This window comes from Oncorhynchus masou, chromosome 31 (assembly GCF_036934945.1).
Source record: "Oncorhynchus masou masou isolate Uvic2021 chromosome 31, UVic_Omas_1.1, whole genome shotgun sequence".
Classification (NCBI taxonomy): domain Eukaryota; kingdom Metazoa; phylum Chordata; class Actinopteri; order Salmoniformes; family Salmonidae; genus Oncorhynchus; species Oncorhynchus masou.
In genome coordinates this window covers 19,282,280-19,306,789 of record NC_088242.1, presented here as the reverse complement: position 1 = coordinate 19,306,789, position 24,510 = coordinate 19,282,280, and the positions used below count along the sequence as shown (strand labels likewise).

Sequence of the window (24,510 nt, the reverse complement as noted above, 5' to 3'; positions counted from 1 at the left end):
TCCAGAGAGAAGGCTGGTGACCAGTGATGGGGAAGAGTAGTCTTTCAGTGCTGATAGTTTGATAGCAGGCCAGCACTAGTCTCTTAGAACATGGCCTAATGATATCTGACAAATACAGGCAGCACTGAGCTGAGGAAGGACATCATCCACTGACAAGGCCATGGGTCTCCCTGTACGTCAGTAAGGCAGGAACCACAGATAAAATAAACACACAAACACACACACTCTCTTCCTCATTAAGTGATATGTGACACAGTAGAATGCTCTGGGTCAGTTGAAAGAGAGTCTGTACAGTTAGTGTCTATCCCAGGGGAAAGTGCCCCCCAAAAAACCTCTACAGTCATATAAGAAAGGGATAGACAGAGGAAAGGGGAGGAAGAGAGAGACAGGGAGAGAGGCTAGCCCCTATCATGTCTGAATTAATTAGCAGTGCTCCTGGGACAGCTGGTAGCAGCCCTGTCATAGATACAGCCTAGACCCCTTGTCTCCACGGTACCCAGACCATCGTCATGGCGAGGGTATCGCCGTGGCAGCCAGCAGAAGGTTGTCTGTGCCCTGCGCTCTGGCCTAAGTGGACACTAACACACACACAAGCACAAAGTCAACGGATGCCTCTAAGTGAAAAGGATGACTTGGTGGCCCTTCAGGGTTGTCACTCACTTACTCAGACCATTGTTCCTGTCCTGGGGCAAAGTCACAGCCAAGCTCCCTCCGAACCCCAGTCTTACTGTAGCCCTCTCCCTTTCTCACACCCCCTCCATGCCACTGCCCCTGACGGCCAGTCATGACAGACATTGGGGGAGACGGATACAAGCTTTGATACCTCACCCCCCCCTGGACCCCTCGCTCAAACCACTCTCTAATTAAAATTCAGCATCAGATCATCAGGTCTGTTAGCGAGGAGCGAGGACAATATCATCCCCTTGGTGACATGATACAGAACACTGTGAAACAGAGACAGGAAGCAGCAAATCCCCAAACAAAATTAGACTCGACTTTTGGCCGTTGATTCTAGTAGGCACCACAAAGTTTAAGATGGGGTTGCACTTAGAAAAGAGTGGGTCATGAACAAGATAAAAATTACTAATATTTCTCCAATTAAAACCCCACAACTCATTGAACAAAACATGTATCTCCATTAAACCTCACAACTCATTGAACTGAATGTGTATCTCCATTAAACCCCACAACTCATTGAACTGAATGTGTCTCTCCATTAAACCCCACAACGGTACATCTGCTTTTTTTTGTGATACAGAAATAACAAAACATGTCGAAAAGCTGTTTTGCTATACAATGTACATGTAGCCAGGTCAAACATCCTGACCTACAGTTCACAATGCTCCCACGTAGGGAAATAGAGCCTGCTATTCGGTGTGTGTGAGTGGGAAATGTGAGGACGCGGTGTCCAAGTAGGCTACACGTAGCTATGTGTGTGGAAAACATCTAAATCACAGGTAAGACATTCAACTTGTTTAGTATAGTCTGTTTGTAACTCCACTCACTACTTGCAGCTGTATAGTCCATTTAATGGTGCTGTTGGTCTTGGCTAGCTTAAAAATGTTCTGATCGTTAGCTAGCTAGCACTCTCACTCAAGTGGCTGCTAGCATAGTCATGAAAAAAGGCATGAGGGAAGCCCTCCAACAGTGTTTCCCCATCGGTCCTAGGGACCCCAAGGGGTGCGGGCACATTTTGGTTTTTGCCCTAGCACTACACAGCTGATTCAAATAATCAACCCCAGGACTGAGTTTGGGAAACGCTGCCCTACAATATTATGTTTTTCTAAGTTGTGATAATGCAGGCAATTTTGAACCATTATCTTTAGACATGTTGTACTTTTCTTAAATGTAGTTTTATAATTGACGAAAACAAGCAGACGGCAAGAAAATTGTATTTGAAAAAGGTTACGTTTTTGCTTTGAGCAAAATGGGGTAACCTAGGTAACCACAGGTTGTTTTCCCCACAGGTGGGCAGGGTTGCGACGTTCTATCTAATACCAACTGGATCTATTGTCCCACTTTAGGACCTTATATGCAGAACACTTTTTTTCTCTCTCTGATATTATTGGAACAATCCTGTGACATCACCAATCAGCGATCACTAAATTCAAAATACCATGATGTCAACATCTTCAACAATACCTTCAGTGCAATCCCTCAAATAATGATAATCTCAAGGCTTTGTCCAACCTCTACATCCAATTATTTGACTGCCCTGCCACATGGTTCCAATCAGCTGATCCAGGAACAGAAAGGCCATACAGCCTCCTATCCTGGGTTGAATAGACTGATTATAGTTAAACTCAACTTCATTGAACTGATGAGGTTGAGGAGTGATTAAAAAAAGGGAAATTGATTGCTCTCCTTAGAGCGTATTTTGGGGTTTTCAGTAAGAGTGATGCATCTGTGTGAATGGATGTATTCTGTCTCTCTTCACACACACACACACACACACCTCAAACAGCTTTGCCCCATTGTTCAGTCAGCTGCAAAGCCTGACCCGGGGGACTTTGGCCGGAGGATTGATGATCAGATACCGGCCCTGGTCCTGTCGGAAAATTATGACATTTTTCACCCAGAAAAGGGTCCAAATGGCAGGTGTCAGGGGCCGTCAGTCTCACGCTTGGTGCTAGGAGGCTGGAAGCGCCCAGTCAGCGTGGGGCCCCGCCAATGCCACACTCCAGCTGCCACCGCAGAGCACGTCTGAAAAGAGCAAGGTCTCACAGCCACTCACATCAATCTGGTGGCAGACGCTCGTCACACACACACACACACACACACACACACACACAGTCACTCACACAAACATGTCACACATGTTTAACACACACGCACACACACACACAGCAGAAAGCGTTGGTGCCCTAAGGGGAGAGCGATTGCTATGCTTGGCCACCAGTGGGGCAGCAGGGTGGCACATTGTTGGCCACCTGTGAGTCCCCACAGCCCCCACTCAAACCATATCTATACTGGTCAGCCTGGGCACAAACGGTTCATAGCTGGCCTCCTTTACGACTTGTGTACATTTTGAGAGGGGGGACATGTCTCTCTAGTCTAATGTTCTTATCCATCTGGTAAATGTGCAATTACTCATATTGGCTTTATTGTGCATCTTGGTTTCCATTCTTAGTTTCTATTCCATCTCAATCTTAAAACGGAGCTTGAGACCACTTAAAATAAGTCCTTCTCATAGATATACACACAACTGATTCCTTGGGCCAATTTAAGGAGAGTGACTGCTATTGCAAGCATTCAGATGTGGCATTGAGGTTTCCATGTTTTGATGTTTCTTTCTCTCTAATGTCCAATGGCCATAAAGTCCTTCAAACGGCCCAGCAGAGCCAAATGAAGCGTGAAATGTGCAGTGCAGTAAAAGTGTTATTGCTGGAGATTGGCTCCAGCCACTCTGAGTGGCTGAGAGACATACGTATGGAAATGAACACACACACACACGTCTGTGGGGATTTGATGCTTTGAGTTTGTGGCGACAAAGAACCTTGCTTCATTCTCACAAAAAGCTACCATCCATCAGCGCAGACGGCATTATAGTCCATGACATCAGGATATCTTTGCGTATATTAGGGAAAATATAAACAGAGTACTGGTAAAAGCTTACTCATTAAGAACGACTATAGGGTTATGATTATGTATGCGTTATGGTTGACAAGAAATATACCGCTAATGTACCATACAAGTGTCAGGCATAAATGTATGTCGGATAAGATGTTCAAGTTGATCATACAGTATGTGGATGTGTATAGGAGAGATGATGTAACAGTCCTTAATACAGAGCTCTTGGGAAGAGAGCGAACAAGGGACACTCAGCGACAGCAGGGGAGGACACCAGGACGTGTTTCTGAGGCGCTGCTGGGTAAAGGAGCGGACAGTGGAAGTTGGAAGAGCGCCCCAGTCCGTACCACAGTCAAGACCCACGTGTCCGTCAGTCTGTTCTTTGTGATTCAGACGGCTAACCTTCAGTGGGCCTCTAGCCTCCTGGCTTTTCTCTGTAATTATCCAGGATCCTAATCACCCTAGCCAGGATCCTTGCCTGCCTGCCTGGCTCCCTCCAGGGCCCAGGCCACATCATCATGGGCAAAACCCCCCTAAGCCAGCAGTGATCTCATTCCACCAGGAGCAGGGTGGGATCAGAGAACAGTGATTACCTGAAGACAGAGTGGAGTACGGCCAAGGACAGAGCCTCACCACCACTAGTAGTACTACGGTGAGGCAGGCAGGCTGGGACGTCAGGCCTTATACACTCTGACAGTACAGGGACTGTAGGGAGAAGCTGCTTGTTACAGAGCCACTCACTGACAGGACTCATCACTACTCATCTCCCTCCACGCCACTGGTTCCTGGACAGCAGATACTTGGCTATACATGGAGCTTCGGACCTGGGCTGAGGCTCACAGGCTTAGAAAGGGGAGGACAAACAAAATCTCCAACTAACACGGTCATCGGTTACTGAAATCAGTCATCTCTGTTACATATCACTCTCTTTCTTAAGGAAATGTCACAAAACCTCTGAACACAAACCACCGAGCAGCGGTGCCTTGTCACCCCATTATAGTGGCTACTCAACAAGACACAGCAAAACCTCAATACAACCCCAGACTGGATGGACAGACAGACTGACAGATATAGACAGAGAGAGAGTGTCTTGGTCCATATCCTAGCCTTTTGCCCAGTGCAGAGTGAAACTGATCTGGAGAGACTGGCTAGCCGGTGGCATTGGGGATCGGCCTTGGGGTCTCTAATACTGGGCGGAGGAGGGTGAGGTTTGGGGGGGGGGGGGGGTCATCTCTGTTCTCGGCTGCCTTTAGGAGTGACAGGGGGGCAGTGAGGGGGACATGGTTCCCAAGCGGTCAAGGGAACCAGGCACTCTGTATCATGACTACTGCCCAGAGATCTACAACTCTGTTCTGATGGGGTTAATGTCAGCTGAGCTTGTCCTTCATATGGACACCCACCCACCCACCGGCCACGCCATGATGCCATCTCCTCCATGTCCAGTTATACACATTCTCTATCTCAGTCATACCCCGTGCTTCATTTGAGCCGGATCCTGTTTGCGATGTAAAAATTCCAATAAAAGCGATCAGTGTTCATTTTGGGGTGGCAGGGTAGCCTTGTGGTTAGAGCGTTGGACTAGTAACCGGAAGGTTGCAAGTTCAAACCCCCGAGCTGACAAGGTACAAATCTGTCGTTCTGCCCCTGAACAGGCAGTTAACCCACTGTTCCTAGGCCATCATTAAAAATAAGAATTTGTTCTTAACTGACTTGCCTAGTTAAATAAAGGTAATATATATATTTTTTTAGTTGCCTCTTCTGTAATTCTCCTGCCCCCTAAAAAAATGTACTGTGAAAACGAGTTTATGGTTAACGCAACATTGTAGCCTAAGAGACCAACGCATGGCCGTTGCTGTGTCGAGAGAGAGAAGCACACATGAATCTCTGTCATAACCAGAGTGAGTTTCGGGCCTCCCGAGTGGCACAGCGTTCTTAGGCACTGCATCGCAGGGGGTAAAAAAAGGGGGAAAAAGTACAATAAATATCTAGTGAGATTCACTAAAATGCTATAATTCAGAATACTACACCAGGAGTATAATTTAGCCACAGAAGATCAATATAGCTTATTAAAAACAACGCAGGTTCCCGAGTGGCGCAGAGGTCTAAGGCACAGCATCGCAGTGTTACAGCGTCACCACAGCCTGGGGTTCGAACAGCCATGACCGGGAGTCCCATAGGGTGGACCACATTTGGCCCAGCGTCGTAAGGGGAGGGTTTGTCGGGGGGGGGCTTTACTTGTCTCATCGCACTCTAGCGACTTCTTGTGGCAGGCTGGGTGCCTACAAACTGACCTCGTCAGCTGAAGGGTGTTTTCCTCCGGGACTCTGGTGCGGCTGGCTTCAGGATTAGGCAAGCGGGTGTTAAGAAGCGCGGCTTGGCTGGTCACGTTTCTGAGGACGCATGACACGACCTTCGCCTCTCCCAAGCCCGTTGGGGAGTTGCAGCGATGAGACAAGATCGCAAATGGATATCACGAAATCGGGGGTAAAATGACAGACACATTTATTTTTTAAATACTTAGCTGTGGATTGTGCGTAGCCCAATCACAAGGCATAGCCTATAGTCGGGACCGCGTGGCAAATCTGTTAGTGAAAAGCATGCAGACAAAATAGGCCTTTCACAATATTTCATATACAGTTTGGAAAGCAAATGGCTCATGCTGAAAAGAGAAGACTAATCTGTCTGTAGGCTACCAAAATATTTTATAAACTTCCAAATAGGCATATTGCGAACAGCATTGTTTAACAAAGTAAAACAAGAGAGCGCATCGGCCATCACCGGTGAGTGAGCTCCGCATCATTGGATAAGTCAGTGAATCTGGAAAGCTTTTTTAGGGCAATAATCCCCTCATATTGTGCAATATGTGTCTCTCCGCACACCTAGGCCTAGGCTATTGGTGGATTCAAGACAAGGTCGTCTCAGTTTGTCAGTGTGAAAGTAGACTGTCATTTCGATCATTTGTGTGGTATTAAAAAAGATTCAGTCATTTAAAATTATGTAGAATTGCATGAAATGCGTTTTTAAAAGGCCACATTTTTTGGGGACCCTAGGCTACAAATAAAGTCCCCCATGTGTGCAACTTCTGCAAGCACTTCTACTCTACTGCTCTATGCCACTACACAAACACGTTAATAACGCCTGCAATGCTTTATTATAAAGGTGTCCTTTTTATTTTGCATTCCGGTTCCTTCAGAGCACCCCAGGTCACCCCTCTATCACTTTTTGTTCCGGCACACCCTAATCTACATATTAAGCCCTGTCTTACCGCATCCTGAGTGCCAAGAGGGCCTGCTGTAGCAGAACCCGAACTAGAACTGAAAACATGGACTTTCTTTGTTTGGACTGCTTTCAAAGGTTATCCTAAATGTATTAAGTCAATCCAAGCATGAAATCAACAAACCAACTGAACTCCTGGAACATTTCCAGGGACGAGAGGTAGATCTAGTACTCTAGGTTCACAGCTCCATAGCCACTAGACCAGCTGAACTGGCAGAAGTTAGGATACACTGTAACCCTGGCCTGGCAGACAGGGAGGTGGGCGGGTGGATGTCACTGCATTGCACTCGTCTCAGTGACACATCTTAGGTCACTGTCATCGGCTGGTATCCAGCACTGAGGGCTGCCTATCTGAGAGGTGGACACAGGGAGAGAGGAGCGTCCCCTGTCCAGCAGCCGCTGAGCCCTGAGAGGGCGTTTATGCCCTGTGACAAAGGCTGAGTGTTCGATGGCCTGCTGCTAATACGACATGACAGAGAAGGTCACACTGTGGAGGGACTGGGCCTGTCAACCGGCCATCCACTCACACTTGATAATGAGACTGGGAAGGTACGTGTGGCGGGCCACCATGACGAGAACACACGCAGAGTACAGGAGGAATACACATACACTGCTCACAGAATGTTGGAGATATCTGAAGTGACCTATGGGAGTACTCCTCTCCCCACTCTCCTTCACCCTAGGGCTGTGGCATGAAATTTCATCAGCCGGTGATGGTCAAGCAAATAACAGCCAGTCTCACGGTAATTGACTGTTAATCAACATAAAACATATTTAGCATCTCCTGGCTTCCACGCATAGCCTACAAGCCACTGACGCAGACCTATGGAACAATCCATGTATACCAGCCTACACCATCACAATAAATCAATGATTTATTTTAGACAAGTCTAAAGGAACATGATATGAAGAAAATGTAGTCTATTTCAGAAGAACAGAATAGCATACTCCGAGTTGTCCTTATGTTATTAGGCCCTGATCTGGCTATGCCATATGGCTGTGGGCTACACTAGTTTATTTAGCAGACAAGATTTGCTTAGAGCCCTGTGCCATCACTAGCTGGCTACCACCGGCTTACTCAACTCTGCATCTTAGAGGCTGCTGCCCTGTGTACATAGACATGGAATCACTGGTCATTTTAATAATGTTTACATAGTGCTTTACTCATTTCATATGTATATACTGTATTTTAGTTAATAACACTCCGACATTGCTCTTCCTAATATTTATATATTTCTTAATTCCATACTTTTAGATTTGTGTGTATTGTTGTGAATTCTTCGATACTACTGCACTGTTGGAGCTAGTAACATAAGCATTTCGCTACACCCACAATAACATCTGCTAAATATGTGTGTGACCAATAAAATTGTATTTTATTCATATTATTTTTATAGTATGAAGAAAACAATTGAACATAGCTGGAAAAAAATAAAGGATATTTTCTCCAAACGATCTGAGGGAGTGAGCACATGCGCCTATTCACTGTTGAATGGTTAACAAAGAAATAGGTCCTCCTATACGCTTAGAGTTAATGTAACTTTAGTTGTCATAAAAAACGTTGGGCTATGTTAAAAATGCTATACATTCCAAGGCTGCATGATGTGACTATTTATGATTTGTAAAAAAGCGCATGAAAGGTGCAGGCTGTACACACTTCATCAGTCTCTCATTCACAATTTGACAAGCACTTGATAATGCCTCAAATTTCCAGGCGGCATCCCATTTGTGTGGCTGTAATGCCCCTAAAATAATACATGCCTTTTGTGGCCAGTGGCCATTATGCCCTTGGGCTAAATATAATAATTATAATTTCCTTCTCCCGGCTGCGTGCTCCGTGATCGGGTCTTTCTCACAGGCTACAATTGAAGACAGACACATCGGGGATGCAACTGTGCGTGTCCTTATGCAATTCCGAGGCGCATATAGAAGCTTTGGGAAGAACTGTCCACATGTACTTTTTGTCAGCCAACAAGATGAGAACAGCAAAAGCACTAGCCTATGTCAATCTACTATCCCCCATAGCACAAAAGTTGACCTATTTTATTCTCCCTAGAAATACATATTCAAAACCTAATCTGGGACAGTTGTGGAATGCGATAGATCCCAAATGAATACAACCACCAGAATCAAAAAACGTGTTTTTGGGAAATAAGGCTGACAACAGCTCAGAACATTTAGCTTAAAATGTTGATACACTATTAGGCTATTTCTTCACATTATAAGCACATCAATGCGCACACGGCAGTAGGCTATAAGCACAAATGTTTCATTAGCGGGAAAACACGTGATTATGAAATGGAAATGCTTTTATTATAAAAGGTGCATTTTTATGGTGAACATGATCTTCCCCAAACTTGAAACTCACATGCTGATTATGTACACCAGTTAGGCTCTACACCCCTTGTAAAGTGGAATAATGTGCTTTATTTTAAGAAGTTATTTGGCCACTTTAGCTGTGATACAAACCTTTAAAAAACCTATGGGCTAGGCTACATGAAGTGTGTGACTGATTTGAAAAAGTCGCAAGCTAGGCATTATTCACAAGTGATAATATATAATTCACAACTGATAGGCTAATATTGTCACCCATCAGACTATTCTGGATGTAATCTTGTCTTCACATATACTAAATAATATGCGTGTGAAATTGTATTTATTTTGAATGGAACATTATCATGCACCTGTCTCGAAATGAGGGAAGGGAAGAAAAAAATACATATCATCTATGCACTTAAACAGCGAACGGAGGATGCTATTCCCCGTGGTTTATGTTCATGCCAGCCAAGTAGGCTTTACTCCTGTTGTAAGAGAAGCAATGTGCTTAATATTATGAGAAAAAAATGAGTAGCCTATAGAAAGTTGATGGGATCCTCCTCTTTTTAAAGGAGGCCACCACTTCCTCATGCAATTGCATAGCCTATAGAAATGTTGTGCAACATGGGCTCTCGTGAAGTGTTTGATTAGATTTTTTGATAACATTTGCATTGATGTCAGACTGATTAGAGTGCTGAGTATTAGGCAGTTAGCAAGTTTGGTAGGCTACTAATGACCAGCGGCAGCATCAAAGCTTGGAGAAGCCTAATTACTGTGACTAAATGTTCATGTGGAATTTGACTGCCGTTGCAGTGGTAACACGGTCATGGTAACCGCCCTACTCCACCCCACTCTGTGGGGTAATTAGACTAGTGAAAGCTCAGACATAATTAAGACACAGCGCTCCCTCCGAAAACAACACTATCTATCTGCAGGGATCAGAGGTAGAGGTGGGCTGTCAGACAGAGCAGGAGCAAGGGATCAGGGGTAGCCTACAGGGGTGGGCTGTCAGACAGGACAGGGGTGAGGGGCAGGGATCAGTGGGCTGTCAGACAGGACAGGGGTGAGGGGCAGGGATCAGAGGCAGAGGAGGGTTGTCAGACAGGACAGGGGGTAGGGATCAGAGGCAGAGGAGGGCTGTCAGACAGGACAGGGGTGAGGGGTAGGGATCAGAGGCAGAGGAGGGCTGGCAGACAGGACAGGGGGTAGGGATCAGAGGTAGAGGAGGGCTGGCAGACAGGACAGGGGGCAGGGATCAGAGGCAGAGGAGGGCTGGCAGACAGGACAGGGGGCAGGGATCAGAGGCAGAGGAGGGCTGTCAGACAGGACAGGGGTGAGGGGCAGTGATCAGAGGCAGAGGAGGGCTGGCAGACAGGACAGGGGTGAGGGGCAGGGATCAGAGGCAGAGGAGGGCTGTCAGACAGGACAGGGGTGAGGGATCAGAGGCAGAGGAGGGCTGTCAGACAGGACAGGGGTGAGGGATCAGAGTGAAGAGCCGTGGAGGCAGCAGCAGGCTGCAGACAGGCCATAGTGTGGGAGGAGGAGAATCCCACAGCTCCCACAGATCAGACTCAATGAAGCCAAGCCACCACACCAACTCCTCTATAGTTATGGTACATATAAAGTGCCTTCCTCTGCCATATAGGCTACTGTGCCTATATTGAAGCTAATTCAAAGAGAGAGCGAGTCAGAGAGAGATACAGTGCAAAGAGACGCACAAGAGCAAAGACAGGAGCTGTAGAGAGAGACGTGGCACAATGACAAGGACTCCATTCATGGTCAGAGAGGGAGGCTCAACTCTATCTGAGCCATCTAAAGATGGCACAACTACCTTGAAATACAGCCAACCACAGCCATGTTTTTTTTATGTCAATGACAGTCTTGCTCGAGTTACGCACATGGATCTGAAGTTAGAATTCAACCAGTAATGAAGCTCTAGAATGGGACTGGAAGTAATAAAAGTAGTCTTACCGTACAGCCAAAAGCTACATGATGTCAGATCACTGTTATTAAAGACAAATATACAATACCAGGAGTGGACTAATTGAACAGATAAAACTATATAAAGTATGACATTTTCTTCTTCACTTGGCTATACTATTTCAAATTAAATTATTTAAATCAAAATATACTATTTAATTCACTTGATTATTATTCCTTTCTTCTCATTGCTTGAATTAGTAACAGTAGTAGAGGAAAGGGAATAGAGGTGAAAGGGTAGTAAGGTATCCTACAAATCTCTTGTACATCACAGTCTTTGGTTACCCAACAGGAATGTTGTACGACAGGAAATAGAGCTGAGATTTCTTTTGCATAGATTTTTTTGTATTTTACCCCCCTTTTCGATCTCGTCACATCGCTGCAACTCCCCGGGATTTTCAAGATATCGATAATAATGATAAGTAGCATTTACTAAAGGAATGTAAAGTTTGAAATGAAGTAATACTGTGAATATGGTGCATTGCTTACTTGACAATTGAAAGCTACAACACTCCATGCAGCAGTAGTTGTAAGGATAATATTTTAAAAACTAACTGGTGCACATGAATGTAATTCAGTCAAATTATCATGATATGAATTTTTGTCCACATCTCCCAGCTCTAGTAGGAAAGGTTTTCCTGGAGATCTGGTGAACATCAGGAATAGTGTGAATAGGCACACAGGAATCCAGAGACACACATCTGTGTCCAGGCTGGAGGTTTTATCCGTAACCTCTACCCTGCCCAGGACCCACTGCCTCCTGGACACAATTGCCCTACATACAGTGCGCGCACACACACTCATCTTCCCTACATACACACACACCTCCCCAACAGACGGACACACGCACACAGTAGAAAAAAGGTTTAAAATCAAATCGTATTTGTCACATGCACCAAATACAACAGGTGTAGACCTTAGTGAAATGCGTACTTACAAGCCCTTAGCAGTTTCAGTGTAGGCTTAAGTCAGAGTGAAACACCACACTATAGCTGGGCAATATGGACAAAAAATCTATCGCAATAAATTGCCTGAATTGATGCGTTAGCGCTAAATATAATGACACATTTATAACATTAATGTGCACCACAGTTGTTTTTTTATTATTTAAACTACCACTAGTTTGATGGTTGTAGCCATCAATTGTCCCATTAACAATCACCCATATTAATAAACTTATTTCATTTCTTTATTACAGGCTCCTTATCGTAATGAACAATATCAGCAAAATGCCTTTGTTAACTGATCGGTATGGTCAGTGTGGATCATTTTCAGTTGATGGTCCTATAGCTCTACACAACACAAAGATAAGCTCAACTGCAGTCTGAAAAGGCTACACTCCTCAACTTCAGTGAGCAGGGTAGCAGGTGAAGACAGGAGATGACTGCCTTATTAACATGAGTACATCTAAAGACTCACTCAACAGGCAGACGCCTCCCTCCACCCACTCTCCCCTACGCCTCCAGTCCACCAAGACCCAGTCACACACACGGAGTGATGCAGCAGGCCCTAGAGAGCCCGGGTTGCCGTGGCCAGGGTAGGGGAGTCCAGGAGGCTCATTTCAGTGTGCCGGCTGCTGGCGCTGGCTGTCATTCCACAGGAGCAGCCAGGCGGAAGGGCAGAGGGGAGGAAGGCTGGGGGAGACGTGGGGATAGGCATGGTGGTGAGCACAGAGGGGTGGGGGGTGCACCTCAAGGGGTTCTGATCAAGCTGTGGCACAGGGAGACAGATAGCAGATGGTACGGATGAGGCTGCCTCTTTAATTAGATTGGAGCGCAGGAGAAGTGGTTGAAGTGTGTGTTCCTGGGCTGAGCCAGTGCAGGAGAGAGCACAGAAACACACACAATTGTTTTTACATAACTTCTCAAGTTCACACAGGCATTCAACATAAGTTACCACTTAACGGAAGAATAGTATCATATGATATTGTATAATACAATCAAAATAAGTATACGATACTCATCCATGACGTTATTCACTATACTGCTTGTTCAACTCAATCATCTCCTAGACATTTGGTTACAAGAAATATGGGATTTGCAGACTCTAGCTTTTTTGGAGTAAGAATATGTAATATCTAGTTGCAAGCTGATGTACAAGACACATATGTTTTTTCCATTCAGAGCAGTTCTGAGGAAATTCACTTAGCGAGAAGCTCCGGTCGAGCCTTTCTTCACAGAGAAATACGAAGAATAATTGCATAGATTCGCCCAAAATAAAAATCACTATAAGGAGAGAACTGTTTCCAGTTGCTAAAACAGTCTGAAGGGAAAGCGAGGAACAGAGCAGCTCTCGCCACAGTGTTACGGATGGGCCACATTTATCATGAGGAGATTAAATAAACTGTGTGGAAGTCTGGCCTTGGTTGGAGTGCCGAGAGGCCTTTGATTTAAGGCTCTGCGTTCTAATTTTTCACCCACAGGATTCAGAGGCGTAGAGTGTCTCGCCACGTCAGTGAGGAGATTCACTGAGCCACGCTGCCTGACAGTCAACTTCCCACCAAAATGAACTTTGTGGTTGGCATGACTGTTGTTGGTCAGGTGCGGTCAAAGCGAGCAGCCCAGCATCCTGGTCTTCTGATGTGTCGACCACCAATCTGGCTCATCATCATCATCATCATCAAGAGGACTTGGTGGTTGCCCGGGTCAACCAGGGGTCGATCATCAAGACCAAAATCCTCGTGGGAGGTGGAGTCACCATTGCTAAAAAGGTAATTCCTCATCACTAATGATCCTTCCTTTTGACTTCAAATTACAATACCATAAAAAGGACTTAGGGAAAACCACAGCCCTCCTCGAGGAATGGAACTCTGGAAATCCAGGAGGCTGGAACTATTTTAAGCATTTGGGGGGGAATTGATTTGATCAAGCTGTTAAGAGCGAAATCCTGGGAAATATCTGGAGAGAAACAAAGTGTCTCTGCCTCCCTCCAACAGGGACGCGTCTCTGCCCCCCTCCAACAGGGACGCGTCTCTGCCCCACTCCAACAGGGACGCGTCTCTGCCCCACTCCAACAGGGACGCGTCTCTGCCCCACTCCAACAGGGACGCGTCTCTGCCCCCCTCCAACAGGGACGCGTCTCTGCCCCCTCCAACAGGGACGCGTCTCTGCCCCCTCCAACAGGGACGCGTCTCTGCCCCCTCCAACAGGGACGCGTCTCTGCCCCCCTCCAACAGGGACGCGTCTCTGCCCCACTCCAACAGGGACGCGTCTCTGCCCCACTCCAACAGGGACGCGTCTCTGCCCCACTCCAACAGGGACGCGTCTCTGCCCCACTCCAACAGGGACGCGTCTCTGCCCCACTCCAACAGGGACGCGTCTCTGCCCCCTCCAACAGGGACGCGTCTCTGCCCCCTCCAACAGGGACGCGTCTCTGCCCCCTCCAACAGGGACGCGTCTCTGCCCCACTCCAACAGGGACGCGTCTCTGCCCCACTCCAACAGGGACGCGTCTCTGCCCCACTCCAACAGGGACGCGTCTCTGCCCCACTCCAACAGGGACGCGTCTCTGCCCCACTCCAACAGGGACGCGTCTCTGCCCCACTCCAACAGGGACGCGTCTCTGCCTCACTCCAACAGGGGTGCGTCTCTCCCTCACTCCAACAGGGACGCGTCTCTGCCTCACTCCAACAGGGACGCGTCTCTGCCTCACTCCAACAGGGACGCGTCTCTGCCTCACTCCAACAGGGACGCGTCTCTGCCTCACTCCAACAGGGACGCGTCTCTGCCTCACTCCAACAGGGACGCGTCTCTGCCTCACTCCAACAGGGACGCGTCTCTGCCTCACTCCAACAGGGACGCGTCTCTGCCTCACTCCAACAGGGACGCGTCTCTGCCTCACTCCAACAGGGACGCGTCTCTGCCTCACTCCAACAGGGACGCGTCTCTGCCTCACTCCAACAGGGACGTGTCTCTGCCTCACTCCAACAGGGACGTGTCTCTGTTGGACCCACTCTGGTCAGGGTCAGACTACAGTCACCTTGTAGTACCAACGGAACCCTCAACCCTGTCTCCTCCAACATGGGACAGAGCCTAAACTAACTACTCAATGATTGACTTTAAGTGGGCTTGGAGAGAGACATGGCTGACAGTGGGGCTAGATGTGTGCTTAATAGAAATACCCTCATTCTTTGGAGAGGAGAGAGTATTAGAGAGACCAGAGTGAAGCTGTGAAGCCAGGTCGTCTGATAAAAAGTAGAAACCCACAGACAGAGCACAGCCTAGTCTAGAGGGAGAGGCTAATACAGGACAGCCATTCAACACCACATAAAAGGGAAGTTAGACATTCCTACATGTCACAAGTTACAACTAAGCCATTTTAGAACAAAATACAGCTATTATCTGGAGGTGGATCTCTTGCTACGATGATGTGTTCCAGTTTTCCAGCTTTGAAAAGAACTGTCCCAGTAGAACCAAGTTAAAGCAAACTTAATAAACAACCAGAGATTTCAGCTTTGACCATTAGTTGGGAATAACAAAACACTGGCTTTCATGGGAGTCACGTGAGCCCTTAGGGGCTGAATATGTGTAGGAGAGTCTGTATGTAAACCTTATTCTGGGCTGGTGAGTGAAATGGATCCACTTGTCTCACAGCTGCTGTAGAGGTCCATTTACACACAATAGAATTTGAGCCTAAAAGTGCAGAGGCAGACACCGTTTCTGGGCCTGGCAGCAGCTAGCGACGAAGAACACAATACCCAAAGCGCCACCACCTCCCCCGCCATACAAAGCCACATCTGAGTGGTTCTGGGCTGCAATCCAGTCCTGACCCAAAGTCAACAAACAAACGTCGGCGCAAGAGAGACGATCAGAACTCTAGTCGTTATTTGGGTTGGACGGGATAGTGCTGCTGGTTACAGCACTGGATGGACTGCCAGAGATATTTGCTCTTAATTAGAGGCATTCAAACAAAGTCCAGATGACATTTAAAACCTACAAGAATTACCCATTCCAAGCCTGGCCCATATCCTTTAGCCTAGCCACTCCCCTGCCCTATTTCCCCATGCTAACCCTATTTTGTTACCTTTGTTCATTTTATTGATGAGTGAAGCTCCCTACATTTAACATTTTAATTGTCTTTTGAATGCTGAGAGGAACCTGTAGGCACCTCCTCTTAGTGACATTGACTCAGTTCCCTAGGTAGCCTACATACAGTAGGAGTCTACACTTAGGACTTTACCTGGGGACATACAGTAAGAGTCTACACTTAGGACTTTACCTGGGGACATACAGTAAGAGTCTACACTTAGGACTTTACCTGGGGACATACAGTAAGAGTCTACACTTAGGACTTTACCTGGGGACATACAGTAAGAGTCTACACTTAGGACTTTACCTGGGGACATACAGTAAGAGTCTACACTTAGGACTTTACCTGGGGACATACAGTAAGAGTCTACACTTAGGACTTTATCTGGGGACATACAGTAAGAGTCTACACTTAGGACTTTACCTGGGGACATACAGTAAGAGTCTACACTTAGGACTTTACCTGGGGACATACAGTAAGAGTCTACACTTAGGACTTTATCTGGGGACATACAGTAAGAGTCTACACTTAGGACTTTACCTGGGGACATACAGTAAGAGTCTACACTTAGGACTTTATCTGGGCACATTTAATTGTTTTAATTTTACCTTTATTTAACTAGGCAAGTCAGTTAAAAACAAATTCTTATTTTCAATGATGGCCTAGGAACAGTGGGTTAACTGCCTGTTCAGGGGCAGAACGACAGATTTGTACCTTGTCAGCTTGGGGGTTTGAACCTGCAACCTTTCAGTTACTAGTTCAACACTCGAACCACTAGGCTACCCTGCCGCCCCATACAGTAGGAGTCTACAGTAACGACTCTGGTCTTACCAGTATGACACGTCCAGAGGCTGGAAGAAGCGTCGGCTGATGAGGTCAGCAAAGAAGGCCTCAGTCTCTCGACAGGCTGTGCCGTTGCCGATAACCACCGTGTTACAGCTGTGTGTATGAAAGAGTTGACGGAGAGTGTGAAAAAGAAACCAAAAAACATTGTGTTCTATCAACAAAAAAGGGATTAATTTATCTATTTCTGTGAATATTCAAATACTCCTAAAAACCTCTTGATTTCATTTTGATAAGTAGTGTTCTTTATCTTAGTGATATACTCTACACAATGTGCCACAGTTGATTTAAACGAACACACCAGATGCAGTACCTGTATCTGATCATCAGATGGCGCAGTTTGTCTGCCTCTCTGTTCCCCCCTGAACCATGGAGGTACACCACATCTGTGAATAATATCTGACCTGGGACAGAAAGGAGGGGTGAGTATGTAAGATGGACAAAAGCTTCTGTATCACCAAGACTGAGGTATAAAGAAGACGCTCCTACTAGCTTTATCACAGGATCTGACCCAGGAAGAGAGACAAAAAGAGCATTTGAAGATGATTCTTTAATTAACGAGGGAAAGACTCAAGGTTAGAAACATCTTTTGTGAGGGGGACCTGGAAAATGGAATGGATGGACTAATACCATTTCCAAACAAGTATGCTCACACAAACTTACTCTGTTGGCTTGAATAATTTCCTTTCAGCACTGTTCAAGCAACTATGCTTGCTTCGGCTAAACTAAGCTAAGCTAAGCAGTGTGAAAAGGCTATTTTGAGTATACTCCTCCTGTTGAACTTCTCCCCCAGATCTGTCCATTCCTGTGCCTCTGTAAGGACGGACGAATAGAGCTGGGTTGTTCCACGAAAAGAGAACCTTTTGTGTCCATTTGATATTTTAAGTAGAAATTGTGCACCAATATTGAATTTTAAAAGCCTGTTTTATTAAATGAAGTGTCCTTTAATATAGACTACATGGAGAATTCAATAACTCAGATGTTATATATGAATAAAGGCTTGCTATAGTGCCAACATTCAGCATTTTGACATTTGTCCCTCCGTCAACTCGGTCACTTCTAGGAAGATTTCAAACCACTTAATCTTTCTCCAGGTTTCACCATCATTGTGAAGTCCTAGTTATTTTGTTGCTTTGACAGTCATTTCTGAAAATAATTATTTATTTCATGTCATTAGTGATTCATTTACATATGCCCCTCATTTGAAAATCAACCCTGTTATGTGAACTGTACTCTCGTTTTAATATGAAACAATTCATTTTATATATATTTTTTTTTTCTTCAAATTTAACATTGAACATCTAATAGTTAAATGATGGTGTAAAAGCAAGTGAGCTGGTTAAACTCTTTTTAGCAATTTTCTGGTGTTTTGTGGTGGAAAACGGAACAGGTCGAGCATAACATGTTAACACTGTTACCCATAGATAGTCTAGAAATGTTATAGCAATTTCATATTTTTTTGTGAAGCATGCCACTCCTTGTTGCACACAACAAGTTTCCATTCCTCCGTCACAAGGGGGATATATGGCCAATTTACTATGAAATTGCCAACCCTGTTACAGTCAACCCTGTTACTTTATTTGGCACTTTTTGGGTGAACCGACCAAATTCACATAGAATTCTCATCGAAAGCAAGTCTAAGAAGAAGTTGATCTGTTTTATTTGTGCTATTTCTATGCTTCCCGTTCTTAAGTTTAGTTAGGTCGTTTACTTTCAGTTTTGTACACCAGCTTCAAACAGCTGAAAATACAATAATTTTGGTTGAAAATATATTTCAGTGGTTTAGATGGTGCAATGATTCTCTACCCTATGCATTGCTTGTTTTGTCCCAAACTGAAATTAGGCAAACTATTAGAATTTTAGCAACCAGGAAATGGCAGAGCGATTTCTGCATATTGCACCTTTAATATGTACTTACTATAGTATATAGGGGGGAGGGGGATTATTATGAAGTTGAACGTGCTCTTTGACAGAATGCTAAAATTAGGTGAAATCAAGAGTTTCTTTTTTACCAAGTTACACTTCTCAAAAGGCACCGAATTGGTGGAACGACTCAACTGCTGCCATCTCCTGTCAGGCTGATGGGACACCACTGATCCTATTGGAAGGCTCCGATGAGAGGTCATGTGACCACGCACCCCCAGACCTGTCATGGTCAAGCTGAGTGTGTGTGTGTATGTGTCGATGCGTGTCTGTTTGCATGTGTTTGCTGCAGGGCAGATGCCATAACACAGGAATGCCAGCTGACAAACCCCCGCCGGGTTGGCAGCCTGAACTGTGGCCAGGCCATCAGCTGCCCAGGAGGAGGGCCCAAACGTGGCCCTGCATGGGGCCCCGCCCATAGAGGCCCGGTGGGAGGAATGTCCATCAGCTCTGTGGGGTGGAGAGGAGAGGACCCTTGCTCCTCCAGTAGTACAGACTAGTAGACTACACTACAGTATAGACCAGACATGTGTGACTGGTCTTTGCAGATATGCTAGGATGTTTATTTTCACTTAGAATGAACTACTGGGACAACACATTTTCTCTGATCTAAAAGCAGTCTTTTGACTGAAACACCAATCTTCCCCCTATACCCAGAAACTCAGAGTGGAAGAGGGGCATGTTAGTATGGGTTCTTACTGGTAGGGGAGAGGAAGGCCAGTTTACAGCCATGTCTGAACCCTGGGTCCACGCCCATGATGACACGGCCTCTCACAGGACACACCAACAGACGCTGGCGCAAGTTGCGCACAAACATGGCTATGGACTCCTTCTCCGCACTAACCGTCAGCTTCGTCCTGACAGACAGAGAGAGACAGGGGGTATTTAAAATACAGTACAGTAAAGTTAAATTCATTCGTGGAACACACACACATAGTTCAGTACAGACCTGTAGCTTCTGCTGAGCAGGGGGAATAAGAGTCTTTTGTACGAGTCCTCCACTGCGTCTCCTAAGATCTTAATCAGCTCCTCTCTAGTGGAATCCTTGGGTCTCCATCTACAGCGGAAACCAAAAATTGGTTTCTGACAATATATATATATATAGATGCACGGTATCCCTTTTGGTGTGAATCTGACGTTTTACAGTTATTCTGTGAATCTTGTAAACCGAAAATGTAAGTTCACTGTTTTGACCTTTCTTTTGATCAGAAAAGGATTGGTTACATGTGTGGATACAGGTCCTCTCACATTCCTTGACCTCATAGGTTACAGTACAGCTCCATGACTAAATAAAGTCTTGGTTTGAGATTTTTACACCACCATCACTTAAAAACGGGATATTTTTCACTATTATTGTTATGAATCGGATGCCTGGATAGTTTAAAGAAACTAACAAGTTAAGCAGATATTAAAATAGAATGAAATAAACATTTTACAAGAAAAGGATTTAACAAAATAAATACAAAAATTAAATGTTGGGGGAAAATTAATATCTCCTCACAAACCATTTTTAAAATCACAAAAAAACACTAATGTATTCAATTGATACACTTTCCATGATAAGCAAGTACACCTTTAGTATGAATTTGTCACATTGCTGGGTAGATATGCATTTATGTTAGATATAATATATGATTTATAATACAATGTTATTCTCAAACAATTAATTCAAGAAATATAGAATTAAATATGCTAAAAAAATGCATATATCTTACCTTTACCAGATTGAAAACAAATTCATTCATGAGAGAGAGAGAAAAAAAAAACCTGGGCCTCGGTCTATATCTCACTCAAATGTAATTTTCTAAAACAACAAAATGTGTCAATTTGTGTTTTCTTGTATATCAACAAATTAGAATAGCATATTATGGTCTACTTCAAAACAAAATAATTGTATGTGCTGTTATGAAAATAATCTCATGTGCTGTTTCATTTACTGTGGTGTTTTCCTTTTATTTCACTGTGAAAAACTCCTTTTCAGGGTCAATATTGTTGTACAGTGTAATATGATGCATTTAAAAGCATGATCATAAGATATTTAAAATAATATTTTGAGAGCTCTACAGCATACAGTACATGTCGAAATATGTAAATATATATATATATATACATTCTCCATTTGGGAATCTATATGAACTATTTTGAAACAAGAGACTGGAAATCTATTTTTACCAACACCATAAAAAGCCACTGAGCTGTGAATGTAGAGGCATTTTCACATTGATGACTATGATCTTTACTGCATTGAATCCAACTTGTGAGTGAGGGTTCATTTCCCCAAAAACATTGTCAATTATTATTGCTAAACCATGTTATGCATAGTATTTTACAAATATTTTATTTACACAAAGAGAAAGAAGCTAACTTCGACTTTATCTGTGGCTATAGGAGCTTTAAAAGACAAAGCACAGGTATTTAATAAATGCATGGAGCTTTGAGTTACTTTCCGTGTCTGTTATAGGGAACGATGCTCTAGAAGGGGCCACTGTAACCAACGCAGAAACATGAACTGTGTGACTATACATGAACCGGACTCCCACATATGCCCTTCACACCTGGGGGACAGACTGCAAACAGCCACCACTGTTTTGACACCACCGTTACAGGCTGGTACAGGGCACAGACAGAGAGAGGGAGCAGGAAAGTACAGGAGAGAGAAGTTCAAGGGCTCTGTGTGTCTGTGTGTGTGTGTGGGGGGGGGGGGGGCCGACCTGCCGTTGAGACACCACGTACAGAAGTCGCTCTTCACCCTGTCAGGGATGTTGACCTTCACTGTCAGAATCTTCAGATTCTCCCCTCGGTTAATGGCCAGGGTCTGCAAGAAAAACATAACCTGTTGAGACAGGCGACACACGGCACAGACCCCCACGCCCCCTACCCCTCACACACACTTTCCAAAAACAGCACAGAAAGCCAACCCACGCCACACTGGCACGGACACACACACACAGTCTGCTCACACAGTCTACACTGTAGAAAACCTCCCTGCTCTCCCCCACTAATTCCCCCATCTAGCTAGAAGGAAAGGTGGCATGCTGTTAAGCAAATAGTTTTAAGTGTCTGACCTTTTCTGAGGAAAACCTTTTGAAGAAAAAGGGAAGAAATGGCCCATCAATCTGGATTCGATGCGGAAGAGCCAAGTTGACAAATGCCCCCCCCCCCACACATCCTACCAGCCTGCCACCAAGCAGTCACCACATCCACCCCCGCCCTCCACATCACAACAGCTAATGGCCAGATCGAGACAGAAATTAATGCTGCAAGAATTATGATGAAATTTATATTTCCTTTTTTGGCATGTTACCCCCTTGAGCTTTTCTGTTCGCTGGGTGATTTCTCATGCGATATTCATCAAATCTGAAGTTTTGCGTGCGATCGAACAAAGTCGGACAAAACATCCAACAAACTTTCATGTCCTCCCCCACATACTCTATTCCTCCTCACTGAGTGGGGTTTCTCTAAGGGACAACTCAGTGGAGAACGCCATAAAGAAAAACAGACAGATGTTCTGTCAGAGAACAGGCATCTATCCCAGTCCTGTCTGTGTTGGTGAATCAGTGTTCATGAAAGAGGATGACCTGGGTGAGATTGTTGGAGGTGATGGCTGTGACAGCTACCTGAACGCTGGCCACAAGACACCCCCTGCCACGCGTCCTCCATCGCTCTGGGCTTGGCAGGACGGCTAGCTACCTCCATCACCAAACACCATTGAAATCAACACTCCAAGCGCCACAAATGTAGATGGCAAGGGGGCGTAGCATAATACCCAGTAATGTGAAACATCCCAATCACTCCTTTATGGTTTCCTCTCCATCACACACTCCAAGAAACCCTTTCCACAACTAGGAACAAATTGTTAAGCCAAATTGATAGCATTTAAGTGTAGAACGCAGCCAGAACTAGACAGAAAAAAAACATTTCCCATGCTATGATGTAGCTCACATCACATCTGCCTGAGATTTAATGAGTTTGGCAGATATTAAGAGGTTGTTACCAGACAGTCTGACAAATTCAATCCTTCCAATTTTTCCTACTGCAGGACATGCAAGTTCAGTATTTACATTATTAAGATAAAGAAAAAAGACATTTCCAACATATCATGTTCTTCATAAACAATGAAATCATAATTGGAAAAATATGAGGAATGTCAGCTACATTAATGAATATTATTTTTAAGACTGAGCGATTCAGATTCAATATTTACTTTCTAAATAAGAGTAAGGAATGGTGAATGTGTTGCTTGTTGAACTGGGCGATAGGCAGGGCTCAAAGAAAACAAGACGATGTGGTGAACTTTTAACTCCTTATCTTTTCATTTTCAGAACAAACACACACAACATGGGGGTTGCGATACACCAATGAGTGTTCTCAAGAAAAAATAAACTTGATCCCATGTTTTATAGGGAAACATTTAGTTTTAAATAAATATCATATTAGTTTTGGGTTGAATAAAGACTTGTTTTCATTATTTGTATAATCGTGTTAGAATCATAAATATTCAATATAATACTGAGATTATCGCAGCCAAAAATAATTTAAGCATTGCATATATATATAAAAACACACACACAGTATATTAAACATTAAGAACACATTCCTATTATTGAGATGCACCCCCCTTTTCCCCTCAGAACAGCCTCAATTCATCAGGGCATGGACTCTACAAGGTGTCAAAAACGTTCCACAGGGATTCTGGTCCATGTTGACTCCAATGCTTCCCGTGGTTGTGTCGAAATGGCTGAATGTCTTTTGGGTAGTGGACCATTCTTAAAATTGTTGAGCGTGATAAATCCAGCAGGGTTGCACAAACTGGTGTGCCTGGGACCTACTACCGTACCCCGTTCAAAGGCACTTAAATATTTTGTCTGGCCTATTCACCCTCTGAATGGCACACATACACAATCCATGTCTCAAGGCTTAAAAATCCTTCTTTAACCTGTCTCCTCCCCTTCATGAAGTGAATTTAACAGGTGACATCAAGAAGGGATCATAGCTTTAACCTGGTTTCACCTGGTCAGTCTATGTCGTGGAAAGAGTAATGCTCATAATGTTTTGTCCACTCAGTTTCTATCTATATCTATAAATGTTCCATACAGTAGACTCAACATCTTTCACTTTAAATGTCCTACTGCATATCTCTATGTTACTGTATTGTCTTACCGTGATGGAATAGTCTGTAATGGCCCTAAAACAAATGCCTTATTATCCATTGTTGATTGGCAATAAAGTCTGAATTAAATGGAATCCAAGCTAAAGAATGAAACATACTGTGATTATTCGAAAACGAGAGAATGAAATCACATTATTCCCTTAGCCTATATTTGAACTGTGACTTGACAAAAAATAATTACCACTCAAATAAATGTGTAATCTCATAAAACAACAATGTTTTAACTGAAATAAAATAATGGGGGAAAACATCCAAATTACAAGATCCCTCTGACTAGTCTTGGACAATTTGTTTTAATGCTAAGTTTATTTTTGAAATTGTAGATAATCATGAAACCATAATTTAAAAATGGCAAATGTCCTGTTTCTCTATTGTTATAAAGGAAATGTAGCTCACACACGCACA

General features: G+C 44.5%; 1 protein-coding gene across 3 annotated transcripts in view; it reads right to left on the bottom strand.

Moving 5' to 3' along the window:
* The window catches only part of srbd1 (S1 RNA binding domain 1), a 95,104-nt gene that overhangs the window by 58,592 nt on the left and 12,002 nt on the right, over positions 1-24,510 (bottom strand). For 2 of the 3 annotated variants that reach the window (XM_064950271.1, XM_064950272.1), the window contains exons 10-14: positions 21,647-21,750; positions 19,885-19,992; positions 19,635-19,792; positions 17,326-17,416; positions 17,001-17,108 (exon numbers count right to left, since the gene is read on the bottom strand). In XM_064950271.1, the coding sequence (XP_064806343.1) occupies positions 17,001-17,108; positions 17,326-17,416; positions 19,635-19,792; positions 19,885-19,992; positions 21,647-21,750 (569 nt within the window). The remainder of the gene's footprint in view (positions 1-17,000; positions 17,109-17,325; positions 17,417-19,634; positions 19,793-19,884; positions 19,993-21,646; positions 21,751-24,510) is intronic. The other variant, XM_064950274.1, reaches the window with a different exon arrangement.